The 21,382-nt window shown below is 42.4% G+C and overlaps 1 protein-coding gene across 5 annotated transcripts in view; it reads left to right on the top strand.

Annotated features, from left to right (window-relative positions):
- Positions 1-21,382, top strand: part of NSD3 (nuclear receptor binding SET domain protein 3) — an 88,177-nt gene that overhangs the window by 36,469 nt on the left and 30,326 nt on the right. For 4 of the 5 annotated variants that reach the window (XM_082200229.1, XM_082200228.1, XM_082200227.1 and 1 more), the window contains exons 8-14: positions 1,768-1,868; positions 4,227-4,272; positions 6,750-6,880; positions 7,494-7,622; positions 11,345-11,471; positions 11,954-12,151; positions 14,527-14,700. In XM_082200229.1, the coding sequence (XP_082056355.1) occupies positions 1,768-1,868; positions 4,227-4,272; positions 6,750-6,880; positions 7,494-7,622; positions 11,345-11,471; positions 11,954-12,151; positions 14,527-14,700 (906 nt within the window). The remainder of the gene's footprint in view (positions 1-1,767; positions 1,869-4,226; positions 4,273-6,749; positions 6,881-7,493; positions 7,623-11,344; positions 11,472-11,953; positions 12,152-14,526; positions 14,701-21,382) is intronic. The other variant, XM_082200230.1, reaches the window with a different exon arrangement.

Below are 21,382 nucleotides of genomic sequence, written 5' to 3'. Positions count from 1 at the left end.
TATGTGACACAGCTGTGTTTGTATATGGGGGGGGGAGCCCTTTGGTATATTCTGTGAGGGTCGCAGCACCATCAGAATTCTATAGTATTTGAATATCACTCATTTCCAAGATGCTTTATTTTCCCTATTTGTCACCATTCAGTGGTCCAGACCTTGGGGTGATCTCTGTCCACTAGGAGGCAGGTTCTTTTAGAAGAAAGACTCTGCGGGGTTTGGACTAAGAGGCTCCTCCCTAGAGCCAGTCTTTCTGCTGCCTCTGCGCCCAATGGCCATGGACCACTGCCTGGTGAACAAGTAGGAGGATAACCCACAGGTAAGCACATTCTGAGTTTTCACATGTGTCTTTCAAAATGCTTAGAAATGAGGCTCTGCCTGTCTCCTCATATTCATACAGCTGATTCACATGCCATGCTAAGCCATAATTTGTTTTAAACCATGGATTAATCCTGCAGCATAGCCTCCTTCAGATAGCGTGGCTTCTTGTGTTCTGCAAACCTGAATCATAGTTTTTTAAAAAAAGAAACACAAGTGTTAAGCCAGAAATAAGCTAAAATTTTGTTTTTTACTTGTTTCTGGCTTAACATTCATGGCATGCTTGAAACAAACAAATCAGAGTTGCATTATGCCATGCCTTGTTTTGGCTTCTTGCAGCACCCACAGAAGCAAGCCATGCAGGGCAGGCCATGGCAGCCATATTCACTACCAACCCATGTTTTAAAACAAACTGGCTTATCATGAAGACACAGATCTTCTCAGAGTATGTGAAGTAATTGATGCATCTGAGCAGGTTCAGGATGCCATTCTTGTGTATCATTGATTGGGGGCCCCATGACTTTCAGGCAATTGGTCTTCTAGCATAGCTCCTCCTAGAAATTGGGCACTGACAATAAATCTCTTTTGAGTCTGTCTATTTCAGTCCCTTGATGGGTATCAAAAGTTGTTGCCTGTTAAAGTTTTCCCCAGGATTCTTAAATGTAACTTCTCAATGATTTTTAAGCCCTTTTGAGTGAATTGAGGTTTTCATTTGCTGAGCAGCACAGGTTCTTTGATGGCTTTGAGTCCCCTAATTGCCCTTATTGATACTGAGCCTGGGTTCCGTGTCTTGAATGAACAGCCCCATGCTTGGAGAACTCTAAAGTGCCCCAAATATTGCACTAGAATATTATATGTTGTACAACGACTAAACCTGGCAGGACAGGAATTGGGGAAGTTGTGGGTTCCATGTTTTGATGGCATCTCACCAGCCACTTCTGATGGCCAACATTCAGGGAAGAGGGAAGTTGTTGTCCATCAACATATGGAGGCTTTAGGGTTCCATCCCCTTCTTAGATTCAGACAGAGAGAGGAATAAGATGTTCATTTAAAGACATGCAAAATATTGCCTACATAGGCAAATACTTTGAAAATAAAATTCAGAACATTTGTGTCCTTGGTGTGGTTGGTAACTTATGACATTTAAGCAAGTTCCCGGTTGATTTTAAAGGTTCTGAACATGAAACGTCACCCCTTCTTAATACTTTGAATTCTAGACTTCCCCTTTATCTTCATATTAAAGCTGGTCTTTTCCCGAACTCAGGACTCTCCCTGAAGCACTGAGATGTATTGCCTGCAGCCAGAACGCCAGCTGGCAGATTAAAGTCTATGCACTCAAAGAAGAATGTAGAGAAATCAGGACTTTGCTATTGAACATCATCCCTCATTGAGGAAAGAGAGCAGAGAGAGAGAGAGAGAGAGACTCCTGTAATGGAAACCATTCTGTTCCCTCAGGTTCTGTAGAAAAGAAGCAACAGAGAAGATCAATACGAACTCGCTCAGAGTCTGAGAAATCCACTGAAGTTGTGCCAAAGAAGAAGATCAAAAAGGAGCAGGTTGGCTTCCTCCATGTAGAGAGTTAAAATATACTGTATACATACTTTCTGTGGCTTAATATTGATGCCTTTTTATTTCTTCCTACCCACCTGCCCCTCTACATCCCCCATTGGGTTTGCTTTTGGACTTCCCCTCCTGAAATCCTCTCCCTCAGTAAATATTGCTGTTAACTGATATCCCTTTTCAGCATCAATCACACGTTGGATAAATGGGAACACAGTGACCTCTTCATGAGCTGATACGTTTACTTTGGCTGTTTCTGTTACAAGCATAGTGATTTTATGTTTCAGTGTTTTCTCTGGAAATGCTACTAGCTTCTTTCTTGTCTTACCCTTGGTTTAGCTGCTGGTTTGTACTGAGGTTTTAGTTTGTTTTCAAAGAAAAGCTAGATGGATTTGTTTGGTTACTCTTGAAAATTTACTATTAGCATAATCATTATTTAAAGGCTATAGCCCTTTATGTTAGCAGAAGGGGAAGAGCATCATGATGGGTTGATTTTGTTTTGTCCTTTAAGTAGAACCAACATGTACAGGGCATTCCTTTTTAAGGACACTGCTTTTGAAACTAGCCACTTGTAAGTGAAGAGGAATAGGCAAGTTGCATACCACCCATGAGATATATGGATTTTGCAGGTTTCAAGAAGGTTATTGTCACTGTTTCAACTGTTTCAGTATGCTCCCATTTTAAATTTAAGGGCAACCCACCTTGAACCATATACACTATGTAATAAATATTCTCTAACATGATTATTGCAAGGGCCAAGTAATGTTGGGGGGAAAACATTTCTTGCAATTACAATTCTAATAAACTTTAATCGTGTTGCACATGATTTCTTCATTAGCTGAAAGTCTTGAAAATACATCATCACCGTTCTATTTAAATATCCACTCTGTTGCTGCCCTGTTCAACATTTCTCTTGTTGGATTTCCAAAATGGTGGAAGTTAAAGGACTTTTTTCCTAAAGTGAATATTAAATATTGGGAAATAGCATATATAACTCTTGGCATCAATTGTTGCAGTTTCCCTTTTTAAATATGAAGCTGTAGTAATTTATATATTTTTAATTAACCATGGTACAAGAACCACATGCCATTGTTCCCCAGGTAGTCTTGCTTGCTTTATACTATGTAGCTAATTAAGACAACATAGTATATTGTACTCATGTTTTTCAGGAAGAGCATATGGCCAGCAAAACTTAATGGTCAGAGATGCACTGTAATGCATAAGCTTGGATGTGATATATGTTGAGAAAGGCGTCCTGATACCTTAGGATTCTGCAACCATATTTGTTTCCCAGGGTCGAGCTTTGTTGCAGTGAATTTCCAAATTTTTTCTGCATCCTTTCGGTTTTAAAATTATAACTGGAATTTTAATTACAAATGAGAGATGCAATGTTAATTCTGTTGCAGTGAGTGGTAGTGAAATACAAGTGATTGTTTAGATTTTATATTTGTATTATCAATTGTATCCTATACAAATCCTTCTATTGTATGTTTTTATCCATTGTACAACGAAATAAAATATTTTTAAAAAATTATAGAATAATCCTTAATAAATATCTATGAGACGTGTTTCTTACATGCACATATAACCAACCTGTGTAGATTTATTTATTTATTTATTTATTTATTTATTTATTTATTTCAAGTGGCAATTTTAGCCTAAAAGCAAGATCTTAGAAAAAGCAGCTGCTTGCAACTACCAAATTCACAACTTGGGTGTACTCTGGAAGAAAGCTTGCCTTCCAATGTAGGATCCAAGACACTGATCCTGGAGGCCACGAAGTGCTTTCACAAGGTCGCCAACTTGCCTGCCCGAGCACTGTGCTGATGTTGCTGTATAGAGGCCTGCAATGCTTCCTGCTCCGCTCTGCCTTTGCAGCACTCTATACAGAGGAGCAGCCCATGGCCTCAGAAGCTCAAGTGCTTGCTGAGTGGAAGTGCCTTTTTTAAAAAAATGGGGCAGTAAGTTAAGCGTCACATGGAACTAGAGTGTCCTGTTTCTCTTTACTTTTCTTAGCCATTGTAGGGGTTTTCTGTAGCCCAAGGAGTGGCTGCTAAACCCCCTCTCCTGATGCCTGGACCAAAGATAAAAGCATTCCATCACTAAGTACACAAAGTGAATGATTTGAAGTAAACACAGTTCAGGGAAGGCGCCTCATCACCCAGTTCAGAGAAGGCAGCGTCACTTATCTCCATAAGAGGTGGATCAGAAACGACTTGCTGGGGTGGGGTGGGGGTGCAGATGGCAACATGAGTTTCCCTTTTGCTAATTGCTTGCATTGAAGTTTCATTTCCTCTGTTATACTAGGGAACAGGAAATTCCTCTATTAATTGCTTGTTTTCCTGTCCAAACAGGTGGAAACAGTCCCACAGACAACAGTGAAGACTGGATTACAGAAAGGTGAGTAGTGCTGCTTATAACCCAAAACTTGGTATACAGCCTATTTTATTTTTACTCATCTATGCCTTCCATGTTGTGTATGTAAGTAATCCATGTAGGCATTGTAGTCCCACATCTAACAACCACCTGCCTAACCACCTCTTGCATATTTCAATGTGCACATCTGAATGGAGTGGTGTAGGACTGTACTTCATTGCCTCAAGTCCTTCTTGTCCCCTTTTTCCATGCTACTTTATAGATTATTGGAGCGCTTACTAGGAAAATAGGACTGGGATTCACAGACTTTGCCCTGGTCTGAAGTCATTGCTTGCCAGAAGAGTTTGCTTGCCAACTGGCTACCTACTGCCCAGTGGTAGCCAGATCAAATAAAAAGGGAATGAACCAGGTCCCTGAGCATAGGGACAACAGCATGCTTTTAAAGTTCTTTTTAAAAGCTTGCAAAAAGCAGGGACACTCCTTCTTAATCTCTTGCATTAACAGTTAATGCAGGGAACATAAGAGCCCACCTGGATCAGACCAGAAGCCCATCTAAAATTCCCACAGCAACAGATATTCAGAGACATCCTACCTCTGATGTTGGAGGTAATATTTATTTATTATTTAAAGAATTTTTAATATGCTGTTCAGCCGAAAAAGGCTTCTAGAGTGGCCAAAACATAACCAAATATAAGAAATGCTCAGAATCTAAAAGACAGAAACTCAAAAGGGATTGGGTGGAACAAAAAAGGAAAGAAGAATGTTCTTGTAATGACTGGCTGGAATGGAACAATTTGGAGAGGAGTTGCCGATCTTTCAGCAGGTCCCATAGAGAGGTCCTCCATCCCCCCCCTCTCTCGTGCCTTATGGGATGGCTGTGGATAGATGACAGTTGAGGGAGGAGCCTGATGGATCTGGTCTCTCAGCAGAGTAGATGGAGAGGCCCTGTGGTCCTGTCTCTCCTTCTGCTAGATCAATCAGGTCTGGTAGCATTGGATCTGTTGCACTGACCTACAAAAGCTAGGAAAAGTTTGGCGGGCAGGTAGGGATCAAAAGAACTAAATCAAATCAAAAGAGCTTTGTCACTGGTTCCATGAGCCTCAGAAGCCTTTGGGCTTGTGTTTCTCAAACACTCATCTTGCATGTCACATGGAAAGCTGATTTGGTGCGGAGGTCTTGTTTCAGAGGAATGGGGTGGGTGAGAGAGTTTTTAAAGATTCTTTAGACTTTCTTAAGCATTGTGATGGATTTTAGCCTTTGTGGAAAGGCAGGGACGAGACTTATTATTTCCAGCTCCTCTGTCCCCAATAACTGTCATTGAAATAGTGATGACCTTGGTCTTCTCTATCACACTACATATGAACAAAAGGATGTCAATTCAATATAAGCTGGAAAATGTGTGTGGTGATAATTGCTTCTGGTGCAGCCTTTTGTGTATAAGAGCAGACAATTTGCAGAAAGTGTAAAAAGTATCCTTGCCAGGGTGGCTCCCTGTGACAGCTATAGGTCTGTTCCAACATTTCCCCGGCCCCTCAGAGAGGTTCGGAGGGTGGTGAGAAGGCAGAATACTTCTTTCTGTTGTCTCCCTCCCCACCATTTAAGGAATGCTCTCTCCTGGCAAGGGCCTCTGATGCCAACATGAACATCCTTTCAGTGCCAGGTTAAGATGCCTGTCTTCTCCAAGCATTTGAGGGAATGTGATTACCACTCTTACTGCTGTTTCTGTGCAAATATTATTTGGAGGGGAGGATGGTATTATTTTATTCTTAACTCTGATGATGCACTTAAAAAAAATCATGCAAGTCATTGAGACATTTTGTACTAGGTGACAAATAATCATTATAACAGCAATATGCCATTGATATGTGTAAACTGCCCCAAAGCCTACTGAAGAATAGGGTAAAAAATCTATAAATAACACTATGGTCAACCCCCCCCCTTTCTTGCTGCCTTTTTAAGCATGCTTTGAATTTTAGTTTTGTGGGGTTTAGCTTTGTAGGGTTGAGCATCATTGCCTCTTCCCTGACCTTTACGTACTGTATAGCATTCAACTTCTGTTGTTTTTATTACTGTTTTAGTGCTTATACTGTAAGCAGCCTTGAAAATATTTCATATTTAAAGACAGGTTATGGATGAATGAAATAAACACTATACAAAGCACCCTCACCCCCTGCTACTCCCTTCTTCTCCATGGTGCCTCCCAGATGTTGTGGACTCCCTACTCTCATCCAGTCCAACCAGCATGACCAGTGGTCAGGAATGAGGGGAGATGTAGTCCTGCAGAGCACCCTGGGGGCTACCTCTGATCTATGGGCTGGAGTGACAATCTTTCAAAGAATTGGAGTTATCTTAGTGGACTAGTTGCAATTTTAAAAGCTTTTAAACTAAGTGTCTTGTCAGTTCCATCTCTGCATGTGTCTAACCAGCCCCTTAGTTTCTCCTTCAGTGTTTAATACATTTAAGAGATCTTTTAAGATTAATTGCAGTATGTTGTATTCAAGGTGCCAGTGAGATTTCAGATTCTTGTAAGCCTCTAAAGAAAAGGAGTCGTGCCTCAACAGATGTAGAACTGACTAGCTCAGCATACAGAGATACATCTGACTCTGATTCGAGAGGTCTTAATGATCCACAGGTACATGTTTTGTATTTCTTGATGTGCTTTGAAATGGGCAAATAACTGATGATAGTGAACTGTGCATAATTTCTCCTTGATTAGTCAGAGCATTTTACATTGAAAATGGGAAATGTAGGGAGTAGATTGGTGTTATGGACAGAGTTGCATATTTCAAAGATGCAGAAAACATCCTAGCTACAACAATTAACTTACTCAGAATCTCAGCTACTGCTCCTTTCCTCCCTCTCTCTTAATTCATTTAGCAAGGTCCTATGGTTGTGAAAATACTCAGTTTTGCTCCTTTTGCTTCCTCCAACAGGCAGACTAAATTATTGAAAATAAGAAGCTAAGTTCCATGCCACACAATTCAACTTTTCTTATTTCAGATTTTGGTGCAGCCCCCCCCCCCCCAGGCTGTGATGTTTTCCTCATTTACACATTGTATTGATACGAATTTGGAAATGGCAGAACATACTATAGGGTTGATCTAAAATAAGAGAGAAGATTTCATAGAAAATTTCAATGTCTATCATATGATTATGGTTTTCTCTTTCAATCAGTGGCATTTATCTTTTGTAGCATTCCTTTTAAAAAGTTGGCAATATAAGTGGCTGTGGGCTTTTTCTTTTAGGGTAGCTTTGGAAAACAGTCAGACAGCCCTTCAGCTGCCGCAGATGCTGATGCTTCTGATGTACAATCCGTGGACTCAAGTTTATCAAGAAGAGGTTCTGGGACAAGTAAGAGAGACACAATATGTCAGGTAAATAAAAAGTCTGGCAGGGTCAAGGCTGCAATCCTATACATGCACTCATAGGAGCAAGAGTAAGTGAGACTTACTTCAGAGTAAAAATGCACAGAATTGAGCTGCACTGCTTTCAGCTAAAACCTTTTGGACAACACAAGGCCAGCACCATGGAACATGATGTTTAAATCCCAGCATGGACTTGAAAGCTATTTAGCTGATTCAAGCCTTAGTTAAGAAGTGCAGTGGTACCTTGGGTTAAGAACTTAATTCGTTCTGGAGGTCCGTTCTTAACCTGAAACTGTTCTTAACCTGAAGCACCGCTTTAGCTAATGGGGCCTCCCGCTGCCACACGATTTCTGTTCTCATCCTGAAGCAAAGGTCTTAACCCGGGGTACTATTTCTGGGTTAGCGGAGTCTGTAACCTGAAGCGTATGTAACCTGAAGCGTATGTAACCCGAAGTGTAACCACTTACTTCACAACCTTGTTACATACCTTCGACTGCATTTCCCATAATATACCTCCAGCTAATTTTCTCTGCATTTGTACCTCTGGCAAAATTAGGGATTAGCCTTGCTTCTGATACTATATAACTCTGAGTGCCCAGGATAAGTTCTTTCCTGCTTTTTTTGCTTGCAAATTAAGCAGAAAGTGGCTACTTTGCATTAGTGCTGGCCAAAATGCAACTGAATCACAGCTGTTCAGTGCATAATGAATTCCCATTTACTTTAGACCTCTATAGATCCACAAAGCTTGAGGGCACTGACTCTGAAATTCCACATTATTGCTATTATTATCGTAATCATCATCCACATCCTTTTTAGGGGGGAAACATTTAGTTGTTATAACCATATGCTGAAACAAAAATTAAGCAACCATAACAATTTTTAACAAATGCTCACCTCATTGAAAAATCCAGGTACTCTGCTAATGATAAAAAAGTAGATGTTGTTATAACAGTAATAAAAACACCTTAACAATCTAAAGCAATTCCCACTCGCATGTCACCAGATTGTCCTCTGTATCAATGAGAGACTATAAAATACCCCACCTTCTCTCTTTATTCTCTGTGAGCCTGAGAAGCAGCAACTGGCCAGGGTCACCCAGTGAGCTCTAGGGTTGAGTGGGGATTCAAATTTGAATCTTCCAGGTCTCCCAAGTCCAACACTGGTTGTCTTGAGGGCGGCTGGCAAATTCCAAGAGGCAAGCACAATAGGCATCTTTGGGAACAGCAACCGCAGGATACAATATACCGTATTTTTTGCCTTATAGGACGCACCTTTTCCCCTCCAAAAATGAAGAGGAAATGTGTGTGCGTCCTATGGGGCGAATGCCCCATAGGCATTCTATGGTTAGAAGGCTGGCGGTGGGAGAAGCCTGCTCCTCCCCGTCGCCAGCCCCGCAAATTCGGGGGATAGTGGGAGAGGCGCAGCGCGCCTTTCCTGCTGTCCCCCGACTTGGTTAGAAGGCTGGCGGCGGGGAGAAGCCTGCTTCTCCCCGCCGCCAGCCCCACAAGCTCAGGGGACAGCTTCCCGCCCCAGCCTCGCGCCTGAAGGGGGGGAATATTTTTTTTTCTTTATTTCCCCCCAAAAAAACTAGGTGCGTCCTGTGGGCCGGTGCGCCTTATACGGTAATGTGAACACAGTCTAAGATTCTAAGTTCCCTTGATCCTGGTAGTTGTATTTTAGACAGAGACAAAACTATCCTTTAAATGCTTTGTCCAAAGGTCACTAGGGGTTGAACCTATTACAACGTATAATACAGATTTGTGATAGTTTTCAAGCACATGCCTACATGCGCCCTCTCAAAACTAAGTGTCCTACTGAGTTCAATGATGCTTACTCCCAGGTAAGTGATTATAGGCTTGCAGCCTTAAAGTCACGAATTGGGAGAATAACCTCTGATAGGTCATATCTAGAGTAGGGATGTTTGAGGAATTTAGTTTTTGTGAATTTGGATGCAAACTGGTACACATTTCCTGGACTAATAGGTGGATTGGAATATAGTTAGCCTTCAAATTTAGCACTTCTTTGAATTTTGTGGTATTTTCTTTGCTCAAAAAAGGTGTTAAAATGTGTCAAAAATATGTATCTTAGAATAAAAGATGTTTAGAATGATGTATATTTTAAAATAAATTTAAATATGCATTTTCCTGTGGATTCTAAACAGGACTTACAAATGAACACACGCAGGATTGACATGGTCTGGAAATAGACTGTCCCATCCATCCCTCATTTAGAATACAATCAGGTGCTGAGAAGTGGGGGCAGTGAGAAGAGATGAAGAAGAAATGAATATGACTGTAGTGGATTCAGTGCACTGAAAGGAAAATATGGGGAGTGAATAGCAGTGGAAGGGGTAGAAGTATTAGGCAAGACTCCAGGACTAAGCAGGTTATGGCAGGGTGTCAAGGAATTGCGCCTATAAACCTAATATATCTCAGCTTGGTAATGGTCTTAGCCAGGCACTACTTTTTAGAAGACTTGACATTTAGAAAACATGAAATTGCAACCTTACCTAAAGGGCGCTGGGCATAATCTGCAAAGCAGCAGACTTGAATCAAACAGAACTGGGTTGAAGACCAGAATCCTTACATTACATTGACATTGACGGCTACCCTAGTAATCAGTATTTAAAGACCATTTTAATGGTGAACTTCAAGGGATCAAATTACTTTAGTTTAGTAATCCTTACAATAGTCCTATAAGGCTGGTTAGCATTATTTTAGTTAGTATTGTGGCAGCCCATCAGAGGTTGATTGGCTGCAAAACAGGTCATATGCTGACATTCCATCTGATAGGAGGCATTTGAAGTTGTGCAAATTTTATAAAGTGGAAAGTGAAATAGGAGGGAATAGGAGGGAATGTAGAAATGTAGAAATAGGAGGGAATGTAGAAATAGGAGGGAATGTAGGGATTGGAAAAAAGATTCAAACTTAACTGAGGTAATGACATCTGCACTGTATATGTAGCAGCATCACAGGGGTTTAGCCAACTAAGTTCTACTCACAATAGACCCACTGAGCCTAAAGTCCTGTCCTAATTCCAGTGAGTTTACTCTGAGTAAAGCTAGCGTTGGCTACAACCCTCAGTGTTGGACTCTGCATTGGGTCAGTCTGGAAGAATTCCCAGCCACTGACTCTGTACTCAAGTAGAAACCATACTTCACCTTATAAATGTTTGTTAAAAGAGTGAAGAAAATATTGGTTTGATCACATTCACCCAATGATAGGAGTAGAGCTGAAGCAGAGTAGTGTTACCAGGTTCTTGACATCATTACTGCTCTGGAGTCTGCCCAGGGTCACTAACGGTGTCGCAAGGATCTCTGAGGGTTGCCCTCTGCCTTGGTGTGCTCCTCATGCCTTGCAAGCTCCTGACCGTGGGGCTGCCTTATTCCAGCAATGCAGGACTAGTTTTTTTTCAAATGCAGGGCCTTGAAAGGGGCTTACTCTGCTCCCTGTTTCTGGTGGCCCCAACAGTTGGTTTTCAAGCCTCCTCCCATCTGGCTAGCCCAGCCACTTCATCTGAAGAATCTTGGTCACACCAGCCCAGTACTTTTCAACCAGTGCTTCTTGACATGCCAAAAAAATACGACCTGTAGAAGAGTCCTGTGCTAGACAGTGATGGAACCTTGCAGGGTTGTGTGGTGTCCCCCTCTTTTAGCTTTAGCTCTTATTGCTTACATTGAATATTTAAAACCTCTAGTCGTTATGATCACATATTCATTATTTTCTCTTAAGATTTGTGAAAGTTCTGGTGAATCTCTGGTGTCCTGTGAAGGAGAATGCTGCAGGGTCTTCCATACAGAATGCCTAGGATTGAGCTCACAGCCTGATGGGAAGTTCATCTGCCTGGAGTGCAAAAATGGTAAATGAGGGAATGACTTCCACCTTGTGAATTCTCCTGGTAGGAGTTCTGGAGGCTCTTGCTTGCCATTTGTTCAGCTTGGCTGTTGTGTTCGTGTCCTGGAGGGTTCACTAGCAAATATATTGGCTTCCCGTGTGTGTGTGTGTGTGTGTGTGTGTGTAAGCACATTAAACTGTTCAGGTTTCCCAGCCTGGATCTTGCTCTGTGGCACTATCTTGGCTAATTTGCTCCTTCTTTTCTAGCCACCGTCCATTAACTCAGCTTCCCCCCTTGCCACCCACTTTCTATTCGTACTGAGTAACTGGGGGAAATTGCCTTGATGGTCAGCTTTCTCAGCCTCAGAAAGCTGGCAGGAATATACCGTTGTCTTCCTTTCCTGTCTACAGAGACCTAGGGCAGCTACTCCCTGTCACGGCTGCTTTGTTTCCTACTCTCAGAATGTTTTACCCTAGACTGGTCCTCTTTGTTTCTCTTTTCTAAAGGACAGCATGCCTGCTTTTCCTGCAAGCTGCCTGGCAAAGACGTGAAACGCTGCTCTGTCAATGCCTGTGGCAAATTTTATCACGAGGTCTGCATCCGCAAGTTTGCTACGGCTGTTTTTGAGTCCCGAGGATTCCGTTGCCCCCAACACTGCTGTACTGCCTGCTCCATGGAGAAGGATATTCATAAAGCGAGCAAAGGTAAGATTCTTACTTGTTGTCTTTGGAGAAGAGCAGGAAACTGCAGACTCTCTGATGTGTTGCAGCAACAACCCCAAGGCACTTAGACTGCTGCAGTTACCACTCAGCCTGTTTAGCTTGACCCTGGAAATAGGAAGAGCAGCATCAGGGACACTCTTCATAGCTGCCATTAAGGCAGCCTCATAACACTGGCCCAGGTATCCTGATACAAGGCTTCCCTGTGGTCATTGAGTTACCTTGGAGAATGTGCTGTTTTATTCTCCCATGGCGCAAGGGCAGCCTGGTGTATCATATCTTGATGTTCATGCTGTGATGAAGGGCAGGTCAGAAATCTTTTAAATAAATAAAAAATGGTGTTGGTGGCCTTGAATTGAGGCTACCAATTCCTGTAGTTGGCTTGTGATGGAGGAACCCATTGCCAAGATCTGAAAGTGGGTCAGCACATATTAGTCATACTCATTAACTTCAGTGGGTCTGTTTTGAGTAAAACTTAGTTGAGTGCCACACAAAGCCACTTAGCAGTATATTTGTTTCACCAGTGAAATGTTTTCTTGTTGTGTAACAAGTTTTCACTATCCCAGCTGTTGTGTTGGATTCTTGTGCAACATTCAAACACCCGTCCACCAGTGTAAGACTCCTTGCACTAGTGGACAGAGAATGTTTGATGCAACTTATAATATCTGCTCGTGCACCAGACATGCCGGTATGCTGAGTTAGTCTCAGATTGTTATCATATCAGCAAGAAACTCAGCCAGGCACTTAATACGGGTGGCCATATTTCTGTTCTGGTTCTATCCAAGGAGTGAGAAGTAGTTACTGTATTAAGCTGTGTTGATGGCCTCTGGCTGTTTTTCATTGCTGTTGGCAGTGAACAAGAGAAGCCAAATATTAGGCTACCAACAAGTATAGCAGAGCTTGTTTCATTTTATTTTCAGTTACTTAACAGAATTTTTAGAGACCTTTTGGTACAGCAGACATAAAACCTGTACAGTAGGATGTGAAAAGAAGTGACGTTATATTTTGCTTGGTTATTGATATCTTTTGTGTAAAACAATCTGTGTACCCTGTGCGTGAAGAAAAGTGGAGCTGTCACTTAAAGAAGAAGGGATAGCTGGAGGATTGCTCAATTGGGTTGAGGTACAGAAACACATCGGCCTAACAAACATCCATTAGCGTTCCTAGCAGCCTTTATTGAATTAGGCCAGAGTTAGCTAGAATACATTTGAGATAAGCTATAGAGCAGGGCTGGGGAACCTGCAGCTCATGGGCCTAATGAGGCCCACCAGGCCATCTTAGCCAAGCCATGACCCCAACCCTACACATGTCATCAGGTGTGGGATGGGAGAAGGCGCAGCTGCACCAAAGGGGGTTTGCACACACTGTTAATCAGCAGCACCTGCACAGCCCTTTGCAAGAGATGATCACCTGATTGCCAGGATTTGGTAAGTGCCACACGGCTGTGTAAGCCCCACCAGTCAGCTGATTGTCTGTGTGCCCACCTGTCATACTTTACATTGGGGAGGGGGGCATAGAGATAAGGATCCAGCCCATCAGCCAGGTTCTGTTCCCCACCCTTGTAGAGCATATGAATTCTCAGCCACAAAAAGGCACGTTGGATAGGGACTCTCAAGACTTTGGTGCACTGATGCTCTTTTAGGTTGAAAAGGGGGGGGGGGAAGGGATCTCAGCCTCATCAAGATTAGTCAAAGCAAAGAAAAGGTTGACTCTTCTGCTAATGGCCCTCACTCTTGCAGTGGTGGAGCCATGTGGACAGAAAGGGTCTTTACCATGCTTTTGATGTGCAGGTGAAAGAGAGATTCTTTGGGAAATACTGGTGGTATTCACTGCTCCCTGTGTTGACAGCCCAGCCATCTAGTTTTTCTAGATGTGGGAGAGGGGAAGGCCAGAATCAGGGCACGAAAGCCTCACTTTGCAGGGGTGTGTGTGTGTGTGTGTGTGTAAGTAAGTGTGTAAGTAAATCTACTCTGATTCTGAGTTTGCAGCAGGTGTTTCAAGCTGTCTTCATAGACATGAGCACTAAAAATGTCTTTATTTATTTATGGAAGCTGAGGTTCTTGGGAACCTGACCTCTGAGCATGATATGATGTGATAGATCTTTTCTGCACTCCTATGGAATAATCCCAATATGAATTTGGCTGTGCCCATTTACGGCTTATGTTAGGATTATCCAAAACAGGTTCTCCCCAGGGTGTGGGTGGAGTTGCACCCCTAGGGATGCAAAATGTCATTGCTTTTTGAAAACTGTTACATCATTATTAGGTATATCAAATGAAAATCAAAACTTCGTTGCAGACTTTGAAGTCTGTAGCCATGTTCTAAACATACTGTCCTATGGTGCATTTTATATTAAACAGGTCGCATGGTGAGATGTTTGAGATGCCCTATTGCCTATCACTCGGGAGATGGCTGTATTGCTGCAGGAAGTTTGTTTGTGTCATCCCACATTCTCATCTGTAGTAACCATTCCAAAAGGAGCAATCACTCTTCATCAGCTGTAAATGTAGGCTTTTGTTTCGTTTGTGCAAGAGGTGAGCTCTGTTTTTTTGTCTTCCTCTGTTTATATCTTTGGTGTTCAGTCCTTGATTTTGTTAAAAACTGAACTGTGAACCCCCACTCCCACCCCTTCTGCTCTGGGGGAATTATTTTTGTTCTCAAGTTTCCTCCTTGGCTATTGGATGTAGCATATTAATTTTCTACAGGCTTTTAGCTGCTAGTGCCCATTCTTAGACACGTTAGGAAGGATACCAAGGTGGTGCCTTCTGCTTCCTTGATGCCAACGGCTGGAATTCTAATACTGACTTTTTCAGTCACTTTTGGCAGCCATGAATGTGTTCAGTTCATCATGTAAATCAAAACTGATCCTGCAGGTGGGTGGGTTATTCATAGATTAGAAAAAGGTCCCTTTTCAACCATGAAATACTTTTAAATATGAGTTAGAGGAAACACCACTTTTTAAGTTAAATATAAGTAGGAAGAGACTTCTGTTCTCTAATTTTAGTAGTTCTGAATCCGCCTTTACAAATTTTACTAATTTAAAGCATGGAGACTAGAATTGCATACACTTTGCTGGGAGTGAGCCCTATTGAATTCAATAGGGCTTTTTAGCAAACATGGCTAGGATTGCACAGTAAGTTCTTTGTCATTTACTTGTTTTAGTTAATGATAACCCAGCAAGATTAGCTGTATAGATGTAAAATGAGCTTATGTATAGTGCATTGTAGTATACCAGCAATGTGGTAGTAAATTTCACATGAGCAATTATGGAAGTCAGTTCTAGCAAGAGGGAATAACTGAGCTATGACTCTTAAATTGTATTCAGTGGATACAGGCAGTGATTTAGACTAGAACAGGCTTCCTCAGCCTCGGCCCTCCACATGTTTTGAGACTACACTTCCCATCATCCCTGACCACTGGTCCTGCTATCTAGGGATCATGGAAGTTGTAGGCCAAAAACATCTGGAGGGCTGAGGTTGAGGAAGCCTGGACTAGAATCTAACAGGTACTGACAGCAACTACATTTGCCCTGTTGAAATGAGAAGAATATACCTGCATTGCCTGGTAGAATGCACCCCTTTCTGCTTGATTCCCCAAAGTTTCATCAATAGATGTCAATTAAAATTTTTTTGAATGTTGTTTGTAAAGGCAGGTGAAGGGGAGAGAGACAGACATACAGAGACAGAGAACATAAACAGATGTGGTGGAAATAACTATTTCATTTCCTCCTTGGGATATATTACATACAGGAGAGGCAATGATGCTGACACAGGGCGTGGAGGTAAACAGGAGACAAAGTTCATGTCCCTTTAAATAAATTTAATTTTTTCCAGAGGAATGGCGCCTGAAGGCTCAGAGGGAAACAGTAAGTTTTAGAGTGTTGAGCTTGAGCAGGGGTCCTTGGAGCAGTAAGAAAACCAAATGATTTGCAACATCTGGAGTGAATGGATCTAACTCCTTTTCAGTATGTTGTGACTGTCCTAAGCAGTCTTCATGCCAATGGAGTCACAGTTGTGGGCACAAACTATTTACATACCTCTAGCGTTGTTTGCTTCAGTTTCCTTTTACCTGTTGGGGTTGGGGGTTACTTCTTAGCTACCTTTCCCTCCAACTTTAAGATTGACTTCACTTTCATATTTACAAGCATGATTTAAAAAAATAAACACATCTGATAGGCGATCAAATTTAAAATAGCTAGAAATATCTAATATACAAGATCAAAACTTCTTAAATGGGTTGGCTGTTGCTAGCTTTTCCAAAACTTGTAGTTTTTAGATTCCAGCTCTTTTAGTGTTCAGAAAGGCAGGTGGCCACTTTGGTCATCCTACACTCCAGTCCTAAGTTAATTACATCACACTATGATTTCTGCCTACCTCTCTGGTCTGGGTTGGGTAAATTCTCCTGAACTTCTACTTTAGGACAGACAGAGGGAGCAGCTCTTTTGTTCTTATATCAAAAGGAGAATTAGCTGGTAATTTAAATGCTCTTAAGTAGCTAGTCATTTTAATTACTGTTCTGTATTGCTTTCAAAAGATTTTTATGTTCCCATACACTGCCCTGATGTTTTGCAAGGGGGTGATATGTAAATAAATCTATAAATAAAGAAAACAAAACATATGAATTCAAGCAGCCAAAAGGCATAGACAGCCACATTAGAATAGGTGCCTCAGCTGCTGCAGTGCTCAGGTTTCCCTCTTAATATGGGAAGATGCTGCACATGCTGTTGCATCGAGAAGCTTTCACATGGGGGCTCATAATCTTCATGGGTTGCCCCAGTTCACTGGAGAACCATTTGCCAACCTCCTGATGTGGAGACTGTCCACGTGGTTGAGCCAGTGCCCAAGGCAAGGCACCATGCCGACAAATTTTGAGCAGTTTCTGTCTTGGAGATGGTGACATAAACATTTTCTCTGAGAAATTACAGTTGGCCTTCAGAGTGGTGAAATTTGCTCTGTTGCAGTACTTGTGCAGCGAAGGAATAGCTTGTAGATTTCTACTTCTTAATTGAAAATTCTTTGCACGTTTTAAGATATATGCACACTATTTCTGAAAATCTTTGTTGGATAGAAGGCTATTGACAAGGTTTGCAGGGTGAGTTGTGGTTGCTACAGTAATTGAGTGCTGATGCAAACAACAGTGTGTTTATTAGACATGCACAACAGCCATGAATGGGTTCTGACCTTCAAACACTTTGCTTTGTACCTAGTTGCCTACCTCTTGATTACTGTTCTTTCTAGGCCTTTGCCTTCTCAGGTTCATGGTTTCAATTGTCCTTGGAAACTTTCATGGGGTGAATGGGGATGCTGGTACATTTTGTTCTCTCTTTCGTAAAAGTTGTTTCCCTTCCCAAATTTACTGGTTTTGATGTTGAGCAGTATTCTTCAAAAGCACAGCGATGTCTGTTGTGTTTCAAATTGCTCTGTCTGCTAGGACTGTCTAGTCTGTAGGTAAAAATATTAGGTGTGCTATTAATCGTTGAAGTGTAAGGAAAATGAAAAAAAGGGAAAGTGTGGTTTTTGCCAAAAAAAATTGTTTCAGTTGACATTTTTAGTTTGGGGCAAAGGAAGCCTGCAGAGTGGGTTGATTCCTTCTACCACCCAGGAAGGCAGAGGACATGTGATCAAACTTTTCACCCTAGCCCTGTAGATTCCTCCTCTGCTTGCTTCCTGCTTTTGTGCAGCCAACTGCTGGGGTCCTGTCATGCCTGGCGCTGTCACTACAAAGTTTCAAGGCCAGCCAACAACAGAGGAGTCTGAGGAGTACTGACCTGCCCTCCAGCTCAGCTGATGCAAAGGGATAGCAAAGCAGGAGGAGGGTGCTCTCAGCACCATTATCTCAGCCTCTGCATCTTTGTACCAGGTGTCATCTGCAGATGAGGAAAAAACATTTATATGGCAGTCCCTTTTCAGAGGATGGCAGGGCATCAAGCAGCCAACTCACATAGCTGCCTGCAGCTAACTTTAGCAGAATGCAGTGCCTTTTCAAAAATGCACCACAACTGCTCAAATGCCACACCCCATGTCGTCTTTGGGGTCTCCCTCCTCCATGGCTACTAAGTCCTTCACCTCCAGCCTTTTTTTTTTAACTGAGAAACAATTTATTCATATAATTTATGGGGCTATTATTGATGATTTCACCAATTAAATGTTAAAACAAAACAAAGAAGATAGATAGAAGATAGATTTCAAAAACACTTTAGAATGGCATCAGCACATTCAGAGTTTTCTGTCTCCCCCAGTCCCCAGACAGGAGGGATAGCTAGAAGCCAGACAAAAGCCCCCAGCTAAACAATCCATGCTGCTTGTTCACTCTTTATCAGAGGAACCTAATCAGTATTTGCCTGAACGCACACCTGCTGGCTTTCTATCCTCCTGCAGAATGTTGTCTCTCAGGGCTTCCCATACAGGCACCTCAGTCTCCCCTCTTAATCAAGGGGACTTCCAACAACAGAGTAGCTTGGAGAAGGGAGCTAGAGAAGGGTCACTTGACAGCATAACTTTTAATTTTGGGTCAAAATTAAGGGAGAGAAGAATAACAGAGACCTCATTGTGGGAGTTTACTATAGATCCCCAAGCCAAACGGAGGACATAGATGATGCCTTCCTGGAACAGATGGCCAAGCATGCAAAAGGAAGGGAGATAGTAGTAATGGGGGACTTCAATTACCCGGATATTTGTTGGACGTCAAACTCAGCCAAGAGCATAAGGTCAAACAGATTCCTCACTGGCCTTGCAGACAACTTCATTGTCCAGAAAGTGGGAGAAGCAACAAGAGGAACAGCCATTTTAGATCTGGTCCTAACCAATGTTGATGATCTGGTTAGTGGGGTAGAAGTGGAAGGATCATTAGGCGCGAGTGATCATGCTCTTCTGAAGTTTACTATACAGCGGAAAGGAGCAGCCAAGCATACTAGGGCTCAATTTCTTGACTTTAAGAAAGCCGACTTCATAAAACTTAGGGAAGTGCTGGGTGGGATCCCATGGACAGTAATACTAAAAGGAAAGGGAGTTCATGATGGCTGGGAGTTTGTTAAGAGGGAGATACTAAAAGCACAACATCAGGCAATACCAATGAGACGGAAACATGGAAGGTGCCTAAAGAAGCCAGGGTGGCTATCTAAAGAACTTTTAACTGAATTAAGATTAAAAAAGGATGTGTACAAAAAATGGAAAAGGGGGGAAACCACCAAAGAGGAATTCAAACAAATAGCCAGCACGTGTAGACACAAAGTCAGAAAAGCTAAAGCACAGAATGAACTCAGGCTTGCTAGAGAGGTTAAAAGCAACAAAAAAGGCTTTTATGGGTATGTTCGTAGCAAAAGGAAGAACAAAGAAACAATGGGGTCACTCAGAGGAGAAGATGGTGAAATGCAAACAGGGGACACAGAGAGGGCTGAACTACTCAATGCCTTCTTTGCCTCAGTCTTCTCCGATAAAGAAAACAATGTCCGACCTGAAGAATTTGGAGCAAATGATTCAGCAAAGGAAACACAGCCCAGAATAACTAAGGAGATAGTACAAGAATATTTGGCTAGTTTAGATGTGTTCAAGTCTCCAGGGCCAGATGAACTGCATCCAAGAGTATTAAAAGAACTGGCAGATGTGATCTCAGAACCACTGGCAGTCATCTTTGAGAATTCCTGGAGAACAGGCGAAGTCCCGGCAGACTGGAGGAGGGCAAATGTTGTCCCTATTTTCAAAAAGGGGAAAAGAGAGGACCCAAATAATTACCGCCCAGTCAGTCTGACATCAATAGCAGGGAAGATTCTGGAGCAGATCATTAAGCAAACAGTCTGTGAGCACCTAGAAAGGAATGCTGTGATCACCAATAGTCAGCATGGATTTCTGAAAAATAAGTCATGTCAGACTAACCTGATCTTGTTTTTTGACAGAATTACAAGCCTGGTAGATGAAGGGAACGCAGTGGATGTAGCCTACCTTGATTTCAGCAAGGCATTTGACAAGGTGCCCCATGATATTCTTGTAAAGAAGCTGGTAAAATGCGGTCTTGACTATGCTACCACTCAGTGGATTTGTAACTGGCTGACTGCCCGAACCCAAAGGGTGCTCATCAATGGTTCCTCTTCATCCTGGAGAAGAGTGACTAGTGGAGTGCCACAGGGTTCTGTCTTGGGCCCGGTCTTATTCAACATCTTTATCAACGACTTGGATGATGGACTCAAGGGCATCCTGATCAAATTTGCAGATGACACCAAACTGGGAGGGGTGGCTAACACCCCAGAGGACAGGATCACACTTCAAAACGACCTTGACAGATTAGAGAACTGGGCAAAAATAAACAAGATGAATTTTAACAGGGAGAATTGTAAAGTATTGCACTTGGGCAAAAAAAATGAGAGGCACAAATACAAGATGGGTGACACCTGGCTTGAGAGCAGTACATGTGAAAAGGATCTAGGAGTCTTGGTTGACCACAAACTTGACATGAGCCAACAGTGTGACGCGGCAGCTAAAAAAGCCAATGCAATTCTGGGCTGCATCAATAGGAGTATAGCATCTAGATCAAGGGAAGTAACAGTGCCACTGTATTCTGCTCTGGTCAGACCACACCTGGAGTACTGTGTCCAGTTCTGGGCACCACAATTCAAGAAGGACACTGACAAACTGGAACGTGTCCAGAGGAGGGCAACCAAAATGGTCAAAGGCCTGGAAACGATGCCTTATGAGGAACGGCTAAGGGAGCTGGGCATGTTTAGCCTGGAGAAGAGGAGGTTAAGGGGTGATATGATAGCCATGTTCAAATATATAAAAGGATGTCACATAGAGGAGGGAGAAAGGTTGTTTTCTGCTGCTCCGGAGAAGCGGACACGGAGCAATGGATCCAAACTACAAGAAAGAAGATTCCACCTAAACATTAGGAAGAACTTCCTGACAGTAAGAGCTGTTCGACAGTGGAATTTGCTGCCAAGGAGTGTGGTGGAGTCTCCTACTTTGGAGGTCTTTAAGCAGAGGCTTGACAACCATATGTCAGGAGTGCTCTGATGGTGTTTCCTGCTTGGCAGGGGGTTGGACTCGATGGCCCTTGTGGTCTCTTCCAACTCTATGATTCTATGATTCTATGATTCTATGACAGCATAACTGATGGGTAATCCACTACCAGACTTACTCATAATTATGATATTTTGCCTTTATTAGCAAAAGCCTTATTGTCACTTGGTTTACAACCTTGGCTCCTCAGCCATCAATGAGTTCCAGA

The sequence above is a fragment of the Podarcis vaucheri genome, assembly GCF_965113315.1.
Source record: "Podarcis vaucheri genome assembly, chromosome: 15".
NCBI lineage: Eukaryota > Metazoa > Chordata > Lepidosauria > Squamata > Lacertidae > Podarcis > Podarcis vaucheri.
The sequence above is the reverse complement of the archived record's forward strand: the minus strand, read 5'-3'. Positions and strand labels throughout refer to the sequence as shown.